General features: G+C 42.4%; 1 protein-coding gene across 2 annotated transcripts; it reads left to right on the plus strand.

The window, feature by feature from the left end:
• Window positions 1-7,306: 7,306 nt before the first annotated feature.
• On the plus strand, window positions 7,307-11,269 carry PRR15 (proline rich 15). Of its 2 annotated transcripts, none has more exons than XM_030189972.1 (2): window positions 7,307-7,564; window positions 8,826-11,269. In XM_030189972.1, the coding sequence occupies exon 2, from the start codon at window positions 8,900-8,902 to the stop codon at window positions 9,272-9,274; it is 375 nt and encodes a 124-aa protein (XP_030045832.1). In that variant the 5' UTR covers window positions 7,307-7,564; window positions 8,826-8,899; the 3' UTR covers window positions 9,275-11,269. The 2 variants fall into 2 exon arrangements, with proteins under 2 accessions (XP_030045832.1, XP_030045833.1); XM_030189973.1 differs by lacking the exon at window positions 7,307-7,564 and adding an exon at window positions 7,612-7,783.
• The last annotated feature ends 4,029 nt before the right edge of the window (window positions 11,270-15,298 follow it).

Raw genomic sequence — 15,298 nt, forward strand, 5'->3', positions numbered from 1 at the left:
ACCCCCTCGGATGAGGGTCCCACCTGCATTCAGGATTCCAAATCCTGCTACCAAATATCATACATGTCTGGAACGATATGGGGTGAAAAAGACACGGTTTTTAGGAAACTTAACCAATTGTAATACAACCTTAGGAAATGGGACTCTGAAAAATCTGAACCTAACACGGTTCTCACAAGCTAGAGCAGACATATGGTGGTACTGTGGAACCCGCACTATCCGCCATACACTTCCTAACAATTGGACAGGCAGATGTGCCCTAGTCAAATTGGTCATTCCAATCATTATAGCATCCTTGCCTCCTCCTCATAGCAGCTCTTCCTCACGAGTGAAGAGAAATGCAATGCCTGGATCTTTTGATGATCGGGTCTATATAGATGCTATTGGAGTTCCAAGAGGGGTTCCTGATGAGTTTAAAGCCAGAAACCAGATAGCTGCAGGATTTGAATCAGTTTTCTTTTGGTGGGCGACTATCAATAAGAATCTTGACTGGATCAACTATATATATTACAATCAGCAGAGATTTGTGAATTACACTAGGGATGCAGTTCAAGGAATTGCAACACAATTAGACGCCACTAGCCGGATGACGTTGGAAAATAGATTAGTTCTTGACCAACTTCTAGCAGCGGATGGAGGGGTGTGCCAAAAGATAGGCACCCAGTGTTGCACCTTTATCCCCAACAATACAGCTCCAGATGGATCAATTACCAGAGCTTTAGAAGGCTTAACCTCACTGTCGCAAGAATTGGCAGAGAACTCTGGCGTTGATACATCCTGGACAGGTTGGATGGATAGAGCTTTTGGTAAATGGAAAACATTTATCATTTCAGCAGCCACGACTATAATCATAGTGGTAGCAATTTTTGTTTTAGTAGGATGTTGCATAATCCCTTGTGCTAGAGGCTTAGTAGAACGCTTAATTGAAACCGCAATAATGAAAAAGACAGTAGCGGGACAGTATACCCTGCACGAAAACCTCCTTCCCAACACCACAGGAGATAACCCATTGGACTATCTCCCTTTGGGAAGGACCAATCGCTATGCAACTGTTAGAGACACTGGAGAGATGTCTGCAACTGTACAATCAGATAATAGCGCACAGGGATATAATGTAACCATATAAAGCTGTATAAGATGATATGATAAATTGTGCAAATCTATGCAAATGTATAATTAAGATATAATCAGTATATAACCAATGAATTTGTGATTTAGAACAATATAAATATATTGACATACATAAGAATAAGATAGAACCTGCATATTAAAAGGTTGAAAAAAAATTATATTGTAGTAACCATAAGTGTTAGTAGGATTGACATAATTGAAGTACTGCCAAGATGATACTTTCAAACCGAAAACGAAACAAATTGTACCAGTTGACCTTAAGACTCAGATAATTTTATGGCCTCATAGAATACCTTCTGGAATGGATGGTACCAAGGTACGTTAACCCTGGTGTCACCCTATGGGATAGGGTGAAGAGGGGAATGTTAATATATGGCCTAGCTTTAAGGCTACCACTGGAATAGTGATGGCCAAAGCTATGCAGCCAAGAACAACTGGGAAAAAAATACTGACTAGGCCAAAGAACAAGCAAGTGAATTAATATTTGAGAATCTGCAAAGAGCAGGTCTGAATAATGACTTCTGACACAAATTGGTACAATTTTTAAATCAAATATAGCATCTGTAATGAAAGATCAGATGAATAAAATGGAGCTTATTAGTTTTGGTATACAATGATACAGAGGTAATACAGAGTTCATGAGAAAGGTATGAAAAGTATTGCAGCCGGAAGATATGAAACTGTTATCTCAACGCTTCCCAAAACATGTTGATAATTAGCAGTAGCTGAGAACGGAAGGAGGTGGGTACATCAGATAGCAGATCGCATGGGAAAGTATGATCTCAGAAATTGCGAAATATTAGGAGCTAGGTATCTCACCATTCACTTCTATGGAGAAGATAGAGTATAAAAGAGGGGAGATTTTGGCTCAGTTTGAGAGTCTTCTCCGAAGCTTCTGTCAGACGGCGAAGCCCTGTGCGGCTGAAACCAGAATCTGATGTCTGTATTTGTATCAACTTGAAGACCTGTGTTTGGGTAAGAAATAAAATGTATCTATCTATCTAAACCTATCTCTGTCTTTATTTTTATTGATTCTATCTTCTCTTTACCTTACATTTAGCCTACCAGGTAGATCATATACAAGTGACACTCAGTCTTTGCAGAAACTTAGACAGATGTTTAATAAGATTTATGTGGGAACATAAATGGCCCAGAGTATATCTAGATCCAGAAAACAAACAGAAAGCAGTAATTATGGGAATTAGTTTTCAATTACGGCTCCTAATGCCACCCCAGAATAGACCTTGTGATTGGGTGACAATGGAGGTCAAAGAACCTATACAGAATCTGTTATATGAAATAAGTACCTTTAGTCCCCCGTATGACAGAGTCAGAAAGAGGTCTACAAGAAGAGGTAATTAAAAACAATGGACATGGGGGCCCAGGGAGAGGACAAATTGCTGGAAATGGAGGGGAGAGGAGGAGGATTGCTGGCTATGGATGGGGGAGGGAAGGGCATAGAGGGACAAGGATGGACATGGGGGCCCAGGGAGAGGACAATTTGCTGGAAATGGAGGGGAGAGGAGAGAGGAGGATTGCTGGCTATGGATGGAGGAGGGAAGGGCAGAGAGGGACAAGGATGGACGTGGATGGGAGGACAGGACCCAGGGAGAGAGAAGAAATTGCTGGAAATGGATATAGAGCAAGAAATTAAGAAGAAAGGAGGAAAGTAAAGAAATAAATGGAAAGGAAGCCCTGGAAATGGAGTTAAGAGGACAGATAGCAGCAGAATTGGATACTGGGCCAGAATGATCGGAAAAAGAAAGTCACCAGACAACAAAGGTAGAAAAAAATCATTTTATTTTCATTTTAGCGTTTGGAATATGTCCACTTTGAGAATTTACATCTGCTATCTTATTTTGCAATGTATAGCAACATAGGCGCCCGGTATAAGAGGCTTGGGGAGGCTAAGCCTCCCCAGCCACAGCAAGAAAGAGTTAGGCGGCGCCGTGAGTCTCCCTGTTCCCTCCCCTTCTTTACTAACTGCCCCGCGCCAATTTTAATTTACCTGCGTCCCAGCGTTGGCCCGCCGTGTCATTTCAAAGCCCGCCCTGCTGCCTGTCTCTATTCTTCCCTCCCTTCGCGACGTGTTCGTTCGGCAGAGTCCCGCCCTCGAGGAAATGATGTCAGAAGGCGGGACTCTGCTGAACGAATCACATCGCGAACGGAGGGAAGAATAGAGACAGGCAGCAGGGCGGGCTTTGAAATGACACGGCGGGCCGATGCTGGGACGCAGGTAAATTAAAGATGGCGCGGGGCAGATAGTAAATGAGGGGAGGGGAAGGGGAGAGGAGAATCGCGCTGGCGCTGGGTATGCATGGAGGGCAGGGGAGAGGAGGGTTGCTGGAATGGGTGGATAGAGGGGATGGCAGATGAGAGAGGAGGATTGCTGGAATGGGTGGATAGAGGGGATGGCAGGGGAGAGAGGAGGGTTGCTGGAATGGGTGGATAGAGGGAATGGCAGGGGAAAGAGGAGGATTGCTGGAATGGGTGGATAGAGGGGATGGCAGGGGAGAGAGGAGGGTTGCTGGACATGGGTGGAGGGGAGGTCAGGGGAGAGGAGATTTGCTGGACATGGGTGGGTGGCTAGAGGGGAGAGGAGGGTTGCTGGACATGGGTGGCTAGAGGGGAGAAGAGGGTTGCTGGACGTGGATGGCGAGACGGGAAGACAGGAAGGAGATGCACATGAATGAAGGGGAGAAATTCTGGACATGCATGGAGGGGAGGGAAGACAGAGGAAGATGAGATGAGGGAAAAGGGGGAAAACCTGCACATTGATGGAGAAAATAGGCAGAAGTCTGCAGAGGACCCAGCTTTTACTTACAGATGTAAGGCAAGAAATGAAGAAGAAAGGCAGAAAGTAAAGAAATAAATGGAAAGGAAGTCCTGGAACCGGAGTTAAGAGGACAGATAGCAGCAGAATCGGATACTTGGCCAGCATGATCAGAAAAACAAAGTCACCAGACAACAAAGGTAGAAAAGATTATTTTATTTTCATTATAGTGTTTGGAATATGTCCACTTTGAGAATCAGGTGCTCAACATTAAAAGTTTATATATTACTTATTTATGGCATTTTATCCCACATTAAACATGAATTAGGGTGTTTTGTGGCTCTACATGAGAATTGTGATATTATGATCCCTTGTTTCATATTGTTGACGGTCTGCATTTTCCATATGGGTGGTATATTGGTGTATTAGGTTCTGCCCAGTGTAATATTTATGGTACAGTAAGGTTCTGAGTGTGTTTTTGCACAAAGTTGTGCATAGTGTTTTGCAGTTGAGCGATTGTGGTTAGTATATGCTTTGAGCAACCACTTTATTCTTCGACATATGATACATAGCTAATATCTAAATTTAATAAAAGGTATTAATTGTGACTTTTATTTTTATTTATTTATTTTTTCTGTGTGTTATCAGAGAATTATGGATTTAAGCTCCACCTCTGGCCCCACTCCTAATCCCGCCCCCTTTAGCCTTCCCAAACAGTTGGGCCACCGACCGCCTATGTATAGCAATTTGTTTCTAAGAATATTGCTGACAATTCCTGTCAGTGTAGCAAGTGGTGAGCGATCATTTTCACCGGGGGGGGGGGGGCGTGATCATTTTCACGGGGGGGGGGGTGCCAACTGATAGTCTGCAGGGGGGCGCCAGAGATCCTAGGCACGGCCCTGTATAAGTACATAAGTATTGCCACACTGGGACAGACCAAAGGTCCATCAAGCTCAGCATCCTGTTAACAGTGGCCAATTCAGGTCACAAATACCTGGAAAGATCCTGAAAAAGTTCAATACATTTTATGCTGCTAATCCCAGAAATAAGCAGTGGATTTTCCCCATTTTAATAATGATCTATGGACTTTTCCTTTAGGAAGCTGTCCAGACCTTTTTTACTTCTTTCTAAAATTTGTATAAGGTTTTCAGGTGCATATATAAAAGTTATTGGTTCATGTTTTTTTAACCTTAATTTCCTCTTTTTGAGATACACCACTTATGACTCGCCTTTTCCTCTTTAAAAAAAAACAAACAAAAAAACACCTCTTCTTTTCTTCATAGATTTTCTTTGGAGAAATTTTGAGGCTTGGGGCCAGCTCAAGGGTACTTGATGCTCTAGGTAAGTCTTCAGCAGAGTGCCCTGCCACCACAGTGGATGCCTCATGGCCCTCTCTCTGTCCCACCTGCCCTTTCTCTTCCTACCCTCCAAGATAGCCAGCATCTTCCCTTCTTCTCCCTAACCTTCCTCAGGTGGCCAGCATCTCCCTTTCTTATTTTCACATTCGCTTTTCAATTGTATTGGATGTACCACAGACAGATGCAAACATATCTAAGTAGTTTACAACATTGAGAAGGGGAGGAAAATGGGTAAACACAGGGGGGGGGGGGCTATGGTACAATCAAAACTTATAAACTAAAAAATGAGAGCTAGATATTACATGTTGCACTAAAACATAACAAGAAGGACAGTAGTAAATGGAGCACAAGAGTATAATCGGAAGGCATTGCTGCACAAGACCATCACAATTATAGGGTCAGCAGGGGAAAAGGAAGAGGAGAGAGGATCTTTCCTTTACTGGAGCTGCGCCATCGCTCCTAAATTCTGCCGTTGCAAAAAAAAAAAAATCCATTATCTGGCTAAATGCTTTTGAATAACTTATGGCTGATATAGTGCAATTTGAACTTTAGATCCCTCCCTACTTGGGTGGTTAGAGCTATGCAAACGTTTGTAAGGAACTTGTTGCCAGTTTAATCAATACCTCTTTTAGAAGTGCCTGGGGATCCCCACCAGCCTATTTCACCTGTGTTTCATGTATCCACTCCCTTCCTATTATGTGATGAGTGATATTTAAAATAGTGTCCTTAATTTTTAAGGTTTTCAAGGAAACTGTCTTTGATTACTGCCATACTGCTCTTGTAGTGTACATACCAGTTTGCAAATGACATTCAGCTCATCAGGTTTTACTAGCTATTCCTCCTGTAAAGCAGTTTCAAAGGGCAGAAATTCATTGGCAAGCTTGCTCAATAGCTGATCCAGTTTTGTGGAATTTTCTACCTGTTGAATTAAATCTTGAACATGATTTCCTTGCTTTTAGAAAAAATAGCGAAGGCTTAAGTCTTTGACCAAGCTTGTAGGTCTTTTAGCTTAGTGTTATTTGATTAGGGCTTATTCTGTCATTTTAATGTTACTGTATTATGTTGTACTGAAAATGTTTCAAGTTCTTATTGGGAGGTTTGTTGTTATAACTCCCAAGGTCTTGCTTAATCCAAAACTATTAACGTTTTCATATGCACATTCTAGAGTGTAGTGTTTCTGCACTTTACATTTTCCCCTCAGGCAGGGAGGGTGCTGATGATTAATATGTGTATGTTTCATTAGTGCTCAAAACTGGAGTCGGTGACTCTGACTAAAGGTATGTATGACCTTACAACATAAGCAGATGAACCTCTATAACAAGTAATGAAGACAGTAGTGTATAGTATGGTCTTAGCATACCTGATTTAGCTTAAAAATAAAAATAAAAAGGTTACAATTAATTTATTTTAAAAAAATCAGATTGTGAAAATGGACAGTACCAGTGTGTTCTGTGCGGGTCAAATAGTAAAAAAGGAAAAATGAAGATCATTCCCCATGATCTCAAGGCGAATTACCCAAGCTGGTGTTAAGTACTAGGCTAATCCTCAACTTCACTATTAAAATCTAACCTCATTAATTTGTGTTTCTTGTGCTATGATGCTTCTCCTTAATTACTAGCCAAACATGCACTGAATTCTAAAAGAAAGTGCCGTTACAGTTTACCTGTAATGTACAGTACTACTGCCACTGGATTGGAAGCAATGTGCTCATAGGGTAGGGAAGGTGCAGAACACCTGAAGCCTTTGTCACCTGTCACCCCCCCCCCCCCCCCCCGGCTTTTGAACAATCTTCTGGCCCAATACTAGGGTGATGGAATCCAGATTTTAAGTCTTAAACCCTGGTTCTGCCTGATCACAGCCTACTTGATATTAACCATGCGTATTACAACACTTCCTTTCCTTTTGCCTGTGTATCTTGCCTAGACTGTAAGTTCCATGGAGCACATATCTTAGGTGCATCTGTACAGCTCCGCCTACGCCTCATAACACTATAGAAATCTTCTCCTCCAGCGTGAGGTCACAGAAGCCAGGGGCGGGGCTTCAGCGCTGAAGTTGCACCTGTTGATCTCCGTCCGCACACCTGGCTAATGGGAGTTGGAGGCCAGTAGTAGTTGCGGCTAAGGGGGGGTCAAACAAGAGATAGGCTGGCACTAAACACTGATTTGTACTGGAAAGAAAATCAGCTTTTTCACAATGGAGAGCAGGACCAGGAAAGCTCAGCATCCTATTCGCCCGGAGACACCTGCGTGCTAGTTCAGAGGCTTCCAGCTCGACTCGTTCCCCTTTCCTAGCGCGTCAGCAGGTAAGGCAACCCTGGCATGGGCTCCCGCGTGCGTGACGTGTAGAGCGCGAGCGCAGCCCGGGTCTGGCGGTCCGCGAGCACAGTCTCGCGCCGAGCTTCGGTCGCCGATTAGAGGCGGCGGCGCACCTTGGCCACCTGTTAACCGCTGGCGCCAAGACTGGACTCTGGTCTTCCGGGGAGCCTGGCGCACCACGTCGCAACATACTTTGTCCGGGCGAGGTGAGGGGACGCATTTTGCGCTCATATCTGTTCTTCTTATGAATATGGTTTTATTCCTCTTGGATTTGTGGTTGCGCATTGCCTCATCTTGGATATAGACAAGTTTCCGCCGAACAGGTGAGACCTGGCGGGAACAGGTGCAGAAACCCATGAGATAAAAAAAAAAAAGCGAAGCTGGCTTTTATCTGTTTATTTTGCTTTCACGAGGGAGGATTGTTGTAGTTTGCTATTTTGCTCTCTTCGCTACAGCAGACGAAGTGTGCCTGGTTACAAGTAGTACAGCATTGAAATGGATGCATTGCGGGTTACCACAGTAATCCGCACAAACAGCTCGCAGGAAGATTTTTTTTCTTTCTGGAATCTATCCATGACGCGATCGTACGTTAAAAGAAAACAAATCCCATCTGCTTCGAATACTTTTGGGCTCTTTGGTTTCACAGAATTCGCTTTATGTGGGAAGAGGGAGCCGCCGTTAGCTAGCGCTCACCGCAGGTAATGGTACAGTAGCCAAGTTACTTTTCAGACGTCAAGGGGAGGGGGAGGAAGTTTGTGCTTGTTTCTTTTTCTTTTCCTGTGTTTTTTTTTATTCCAACAGTTTTTTTTTTCCTTACGTGACCGCACGGAAACTTTGAGGTAAAGTTTTTAGTTATGGTTCACGGCAAGCTGCTCTTCTGAGAGAATGCTACTTGGCTTCTGAAGTTCTGGGCCGCAATTTGAGACCCTGAACCTGAATGACAGGTGATGGTAACAGGGCTCCTTGTCTTCTCGGTGCATTTCTGTATAGAAAATCGAACTGCTCGTTGCTTAGTGGGTTTCTCGAATCGATCAAGGGGATTGTGAAATGGGAAACAGTAGATGGATAGGGTTCTGTTTAGTGAGCGCACCTGGCAAGGCTTTCCCTTCACCTGACACTCAGACAGTGAGTCGCCTCCTATTGCTCTTTGCTGAAAAGATCTGGTTACAGGAGAGAGGGAAGCTGGGAAAGAATGCTTCTTATCGCAAGTTTCTTAAATACTTTTTTTTTTTTCTTTTTATTACCCAGGTGAGAGAGGAGAAGACTACCCAGCATTTCTGAAAGAGGCAAGGAAAGCCAAAGTGCTCTATAAAGAGACTGCAATGGCGGAGAGTGCGGCGGAGAAGAGCAGTAACACTGGCTGGTGGAAAGCCCTGACTGTGCGCAAGAAGCCCAAGGAGGCAACAGGAACAGGCCAGGACACCGAGCACGCGCCCCCAGCCAGACCCTTTCCCACGGCAGGCTCTCGTGAGAACCAGCACCCCAATGTGGTGAGCGACTGCGGCGGGAGCGAGCCCGGCGGGTGCGAGTCTAGGCATGAGCGCAGCAGCGGCTTTGCAGACAAGAGTGGCCGCAGGAACTTGAAGATCTCTCGCTCGGGCCGCTTCAAGGAGAAGAGGAAGCTGCGCGCACCACTGCCTGAAAACCCCAAATTCTTCGAGGCGAACGCGGGTGCTGCAGCTGAGGACAGGCAATGAAGGCGAGCAGAAGCTATGCACAAAGATACCCCCGGGGGACAAGACCCAGCTGCCACAACTTTACTTCAAATTTTTGAACATACTATGAACCACGGGCAAACCACATGGAAGTGTCAGTGTGAAAAGCTGTCAATATTTTATGATTGCAGGAATGAGTTAAATATTTATTTGGTTGGAATAAGAGGAGCTGGCTGGCTGCTGCTGCTTTTACGGTTGATTTATTTTATAATGACTGGAAATGTTTTGGATCCCTCCCCCCTCCATTTAATTTGGGGGGAGGCTCGAAGACGTGGCAGTGAAATTCACTGTTGGACGAATCATGGACTTGATACATATGGTGTTCTGTTTCAGAACTTTTTGTAAGGGCATCAAGATTTTTTTAAATGTCTTATTAAAATTTTATTCTAACTATATCGGAAATGCACTTTAGACTGCAGTATCGCAAATAGCTTTTTTTCTGTTTTTAAGGGAAAAATGCTCAAAAAGGCTGCTGCTTTTACAAAAGTAAAGGGAAATACACATTTCTGATCAAAATCTTTCAAATAAGTAAACCGAGAAGGGTTTGAAAATTGTAATACATATTTTATTATAAAAATCATTGCAAAAAAAAAAACAACAAAAAAGTATCAGAGGTTTAAAGTGGTTTTAATGGTTTCTAAGGTGGTTTGACCACAGAAAGAAATTGATTATAAGACATCAGATGTCATAAGCTTAATTGCCAGCAGGTAGCAGGCCTGCAAGTTGTGCCCTTCTCTTAGGAAGGTCAGAGAGATCTTGTTTTTTAAGTCCCTCCAACTTTGAGATATGGTGAACACAACTTATAAAGTTAGTGTCTTCCCAGAATCTACATGGTTTGTTTGTTTGTTTTTTCCCTTTTGCTATAACAAATTTATTGAGGTGTGCAATGGCATTCTCCCTGCAAATATTTCTACTGACAGTACTTGTGCTAAAGACTCCTTTGTGTCTTTCAGTTTGAAACTTATTTTTGTTTACTGCTTTAACCCTAGAGCTGTGTAATTAATTTAAACAGTTCTGAGATTTGTTTTGAACGTATCAGCCAAAGGGTTAATAAAATCAACCATGTGTTGAAAAAGAGTCAAATGCTATGCTGTTCCTTTTCATTGCTATGGGAGTGACACCTGATGGTGTTCAACAAAGTCTTCCTGTTTATTTTTAACAGTACAATTCAAGAGAGAAAAAGTAAACGAATCTGCCCTACCTTCAATGTATCACAAGAGGGTTATTGTACCTGCCAAAGGCATGGAACCTTTTGCATCCACTTAATTGTTTTTGAGAGGCACAGCTGCCAGGCAGTTGATCATAGGACATGTTTTTAATTTCTGTAAGTTTAAATATATGAATAGACTGAGCCTTTACTCTCCAACTATGCTTCATTCTGAGGTTAACGGGTGAGGTGGGAGTTATGTTTAATTCCCAAAATGAATTTAATGAATTACTCCTCATGTAATTGATAGTCTGTTTAATGCAGCTAGTGGCTTGGTGCCACAAAAGTAGATAATAAACTCACAAGGAACCAGTGTCCATGGGAAGAGATTTTCTTTTGTCTCTAGTGCAGGAAGAGCCTTTTTTTTTTTTTTTTTTTTTAAACATTGAGCCACCCATCCTCCTGTTCTCCAGGTAATTTCTTTCATTCCATGCTTATGGAAAGGATTTTTGGACTATGGTCACCAGGGCTGAATTCTCACTTTCTTATAAATCTGAGATGAAAAGGAGCAAGAACTTTTATCTAAAAGCCTGGACTGGTCAGTTGATTGGTCCAAGTCGGTCTTTAACCAAAGGTTGCTTATGGATTGTAAAACAGAGCTTGACTTGAATCCTCACTATACAGTAGGTCAAAATTGTTGACTGTATTTAATTCAGTATTTTTGCTGAGAGTTAACTTAGAGGGACTTAGGAGCCTACGTATGAAAGTACATTAATTGCAAACGTTAATCCACAGTTGCTTCTCTGTATTTGTTAGGAGGTGTTCCTGGGTGGGTGGGAGGTTTCTCTGTATTGTTAGGAGGGGTGTCTGTATTTGTTAGGTGTTCCTGGGGGGTGGGGAGGGGGTGGGTGTGAGGCTTCTCTGTATTGTTAGGAGGTGTTCCTGGGGGGGGGTGGGATGCGTCTCTGTATTTGTTAGGTGTTCCTGGGGGGTGGGGAGGGGGTGGGTGGGAGGCTTCTCTGTATTTGTTAGGAGGTGTTCCTGGGAGTGGGGAGGGGGGTGAGAGGCATCTGCACTGCTAATGCAAGGTAATGGTCACAACTGTGTGCTAAATGGCATAGCTGCTAACATGGACTCAAGTTAACTATACCTCTGGTGGTGGTTAATGCAGCTGATAATTTTAACTCCTGTATTAACTGCAAGACACACTCCCTGTTCCCAAAACACAAAATTCCATGCTAACCCTTTAAGGTTGCAGTTATTGTGTGCTAATTGTAAATGCAGTGTATTGGCTGTTTTCTGGGTTTTTTTTAAAGCACCAAGTTAACTAATTAGGTTTACTAATTAAGGCTTACTAATTAAGGCTATCAGTGTGATGTCCAGACAGTTGCTGTAGCTGTAATTGCATACCCTCTTGACTCCCCTTTTGTTTTAATTTATGAAAGGAAAACATTTCATATATCCATATTTAGAAGTATGTTTATCCTCTGGAGACTGATTTATGGCTGTTCTATAACTGACTGCATGTAGTGGCGTGCACTACATGCTATTTTAAAAGGTAGTGCATATGACTCTGCAAGGGAGTGTGCATGTGTGGGTGGGGTATGGGAATGTCTGCAATTTATACACATAACTTAGGGGTCCTTTTACCAAACTGCAGTAGAAAGTGGCCTTGGCGTGTGATTATACATGTTGTTCCCACGTGCTAAAGGCCATTTTTGCCTCATGGGTACGATGGCTAAGTTTTTCTTTTTTTTTTTTTTTAATTAATGGCCACACACTAATTTTTCCATTAGTGCATGAACCCCGACTGCCTACCACCTATTTTGTAGGCTGTAAGGGCTCATGTGCTAATTGGTAAGCGTGCGGTGATGTAGCTGCCCTAACCAATTAGCACGGTACATGCCAACTCTCTCCCCCCACCCACCCTAGCGTTAAAAAAATAAAACCTATATTTTAACTCGTGGGAAATGTGTGCAGGTGCCAAAATTACCATAGGACATCTGAGTGTGCCCCGCAGTAAGGTATTTTAAGCTGCAACAAGCACCTGTTAGTGTTTACTGCAGCTTAGTAAAAGGATCCCTTAGAATACTATTAGTTGTGCACATAGCATGGAACACTTAGGTGCACCCACCTATGCCAGCTGTTGATATGGCCGAAATGATTGAACCTAATATTAGGTGTGCCAGCGCTGACTAGTATTCTGTAATGATCAGCACATGGCATTGGTGCACCTAACTGGAGGCCCCCCCAGTAACGGAACTACTCCAAGTGTGCTTAAACTTTTAAAGAAAATGTACTTTGATTCTGGATGTGAAATATCTCCTGTCCAAATTAAGGTTCACTGATGACCACTTGGTGCTTGTCTTGGCAGCTCTGCATTTCGCATGCTAAGTTGCCCAGTCCCAGGAGGGAGATTTTAGGACACTCCTGTTTTTCTGACAGACTAATCCTGGTACTTTATTGGTTGGAGCTGCAAAGCTGATTCCAGTGAGTGGAGTCAGACTACAAATCCCACACTGCTTTAGGATGTAAGTTTAAAAGCATGACTAGCTCCTGGAACTGCAGCAAGCAAAAAGAACAGATTTTCTATGAAAGAGTGTTAGCTATGTGTATTTGGGATATTCTAAACTTGTAAGTACTTCTAAAGGCTTACACAATCATTTTCCAAGGCAGTTAACACATGTCAGGCCAAAGTTAAGCTGTTTGTCCATAGACATAGTAACATAGATGGCACAGATAAAGATCTGTACAATCCATCCAGTCTGCCCAACAAGATAAACTCATAGCATATGGTATGACACAGAGGGGCCGATGCTTAAATCTACCACAATCGTAAACGTGTGGTTAATGCTGGGTTTGCTTGCACATTATTGTGTGCTGAATGCTCAGAAGGCTTGAGCATGGGTGTTAACGTGTGTGGTAGAGAATGATGCAAAATGCATTTTAGTTAAGCATTCTACTGCAATCCACAGAAGGAAAAGATGGCCTATAACGCTGAAATGCTTTCTCCAGGTCAGGAGCAGTGTTGAAGGTTTTTAGAAGAGGATTGTCTTCTTTCACAAGTGGAAAGAGGCTCCTACAAGTTTTAAATCAGATGGGAAGTAATAAACGTGTGTGTGTCTGAGTGAAATTGAAATTTAAAGCACACATCTGTGCCTAAATCTAAGCCTTGAAAATATGTCTAATTGGTAGCAATGTTTATGAGGCTCATATTTAAGCGCTAAAGAAAAAGCACTGATGTGTGTGACACTTCCATTTTTGTCTGGGTATGCATACAAGAACTGTATTTACGGCAAACCTTTGTGCCCATGTGCCAGGCATGTACCCCCCCCCCCCCCCAACTTTCGGCTTAATAGCACTAATAATGTTTTGGTTTTTTTGCATTGCTATTGGGTTGTGGGCACATCTCTGTGTTGCTTTGAGCGTTGGCCCCAGAATGGGGGACAAGATTTACTAAATCATTTCTTTTAGTTATGCTCGGAAGTTGTATTGCTTTTTTAACATATTTAAATGAACATATTTTGATAGGCCATGAGAGCAAGGAGAAATATTGTGCATAATGGCATTTTTGCATAAGGTAAATGGACGCTGTATGTTACTGTATGTAGGGAAATCTTTTGCACATTTTCTGCTTATATGATCTGAAAAATCACAAGTGATCTGTCTCTTAATGGCAGAACCTCAGTCCAGCCATGAAGCTGTGATAACAGAATTTTATCAGCCAGCAATAATTTTTATACTTTGTATTTCTTTTGTAAAGGAGATTGCTCACATTACCCAGGGAGTACTCAAATGGTGTGTTTCAATTATGCGCACTAAGAATGGGCTTTTGCTAGTTGTTGTCACAGTGTTTTGAAGGAGCAAAAAATGAGTTCTTTTGAGATTTAATAAACCAACACAAAAGGCTGTTTGTGGCTTTCAATGAAGCAAGATAAGACTCCAGAGAGTGAGGGAGAGCTGTGGATCACAGAAGTAGAAAAAGGGAGTGAGGACAACAATCTAAAATAAACTGCAATGATTCAACCATTACAGCCAAGATTATGTTAATCCTGTTGTTAGGATTCAATTTGCCATCACTAGGTATACCTCATTGATTTTGTTTATGCGTTTACTTTGGTCAATGTACTTAGGCTGTTTTCTAAATTGTAAGTTGTATATTGAGCTGTACACTGCCTGGCCAAATCTCTTGATAAAGGTGGTTAATAAATTCCAATAAATAATAAGATGTTAACAGGTTCGAGAGAACTAAGGTGGTTGAAGAATGTGAATGAAAATGCATATTAAAAGGAGCTGCCATTTAAAAGCTATACTATCTTTAAGCTTGCACTGAAATGTGTATTGAAAATTCATATAAACACACCAAGTAAGAAATGGCTGATATTAGGGAACAGTGAGAAAAGAGAGAGAGGAGGAATATGCAGCCATGGGGTGCCAGCAAAATGTCTTTTATGTTTTGTTTTTCACAGATTGTAATCTCTGTTATTGAACCTTCATGCTCAGGTTGTGAATGTAAACTTTGTCCCATCTTTAGATGTGGCCCAACATGCAGAAAGAATTACACGATTTCAAAAGTCCCTGTATAACAGTGACACTGATGCTGAATATTTCTTACACTGATTCAATAAAAGCTCTTACCACCTACAAACAGTCCACTCCTTCAAGCCCGATGTAGCTGCCAGAATATCACACAGTGGCAGAATAGCAGGCTGGGGAGGAAAGGCAGAAGCTGTGAGCAAACAAGTTTCAAACAGTGCAACAGGGATTCCCACATCTGTTGTGGGGCCCCTGCAACCACTTGGGGTTGCAGGATATCCAGTATGTGCAAATTTATTTCATGCATATTTATTTTATTTATT

This window comes from Microcaecilia unicolor, chromosome 1 (genome assembly GCF_901765095.1).
Source record: "Microcaecilia unicolor chromosome 1, aMicUni1.1, whole genome shotgun sequence".
NCBI classification, from domain to species: Eukaryota; Metazoa; Chordata; class Amphibia; order Gymnophiona; family Siphonopidae; genus Microcaecilia; species Microcaecilia unicolor.

Coding starts and splice junctions, on each gene's coding strand:
- PRR15 (XM_030189972.1), top strand. CDS start 8,900: ATGGCGGAGAGTGCGGCGGAGAAGAGCAGTAACACTGGCTGGTGGAAA.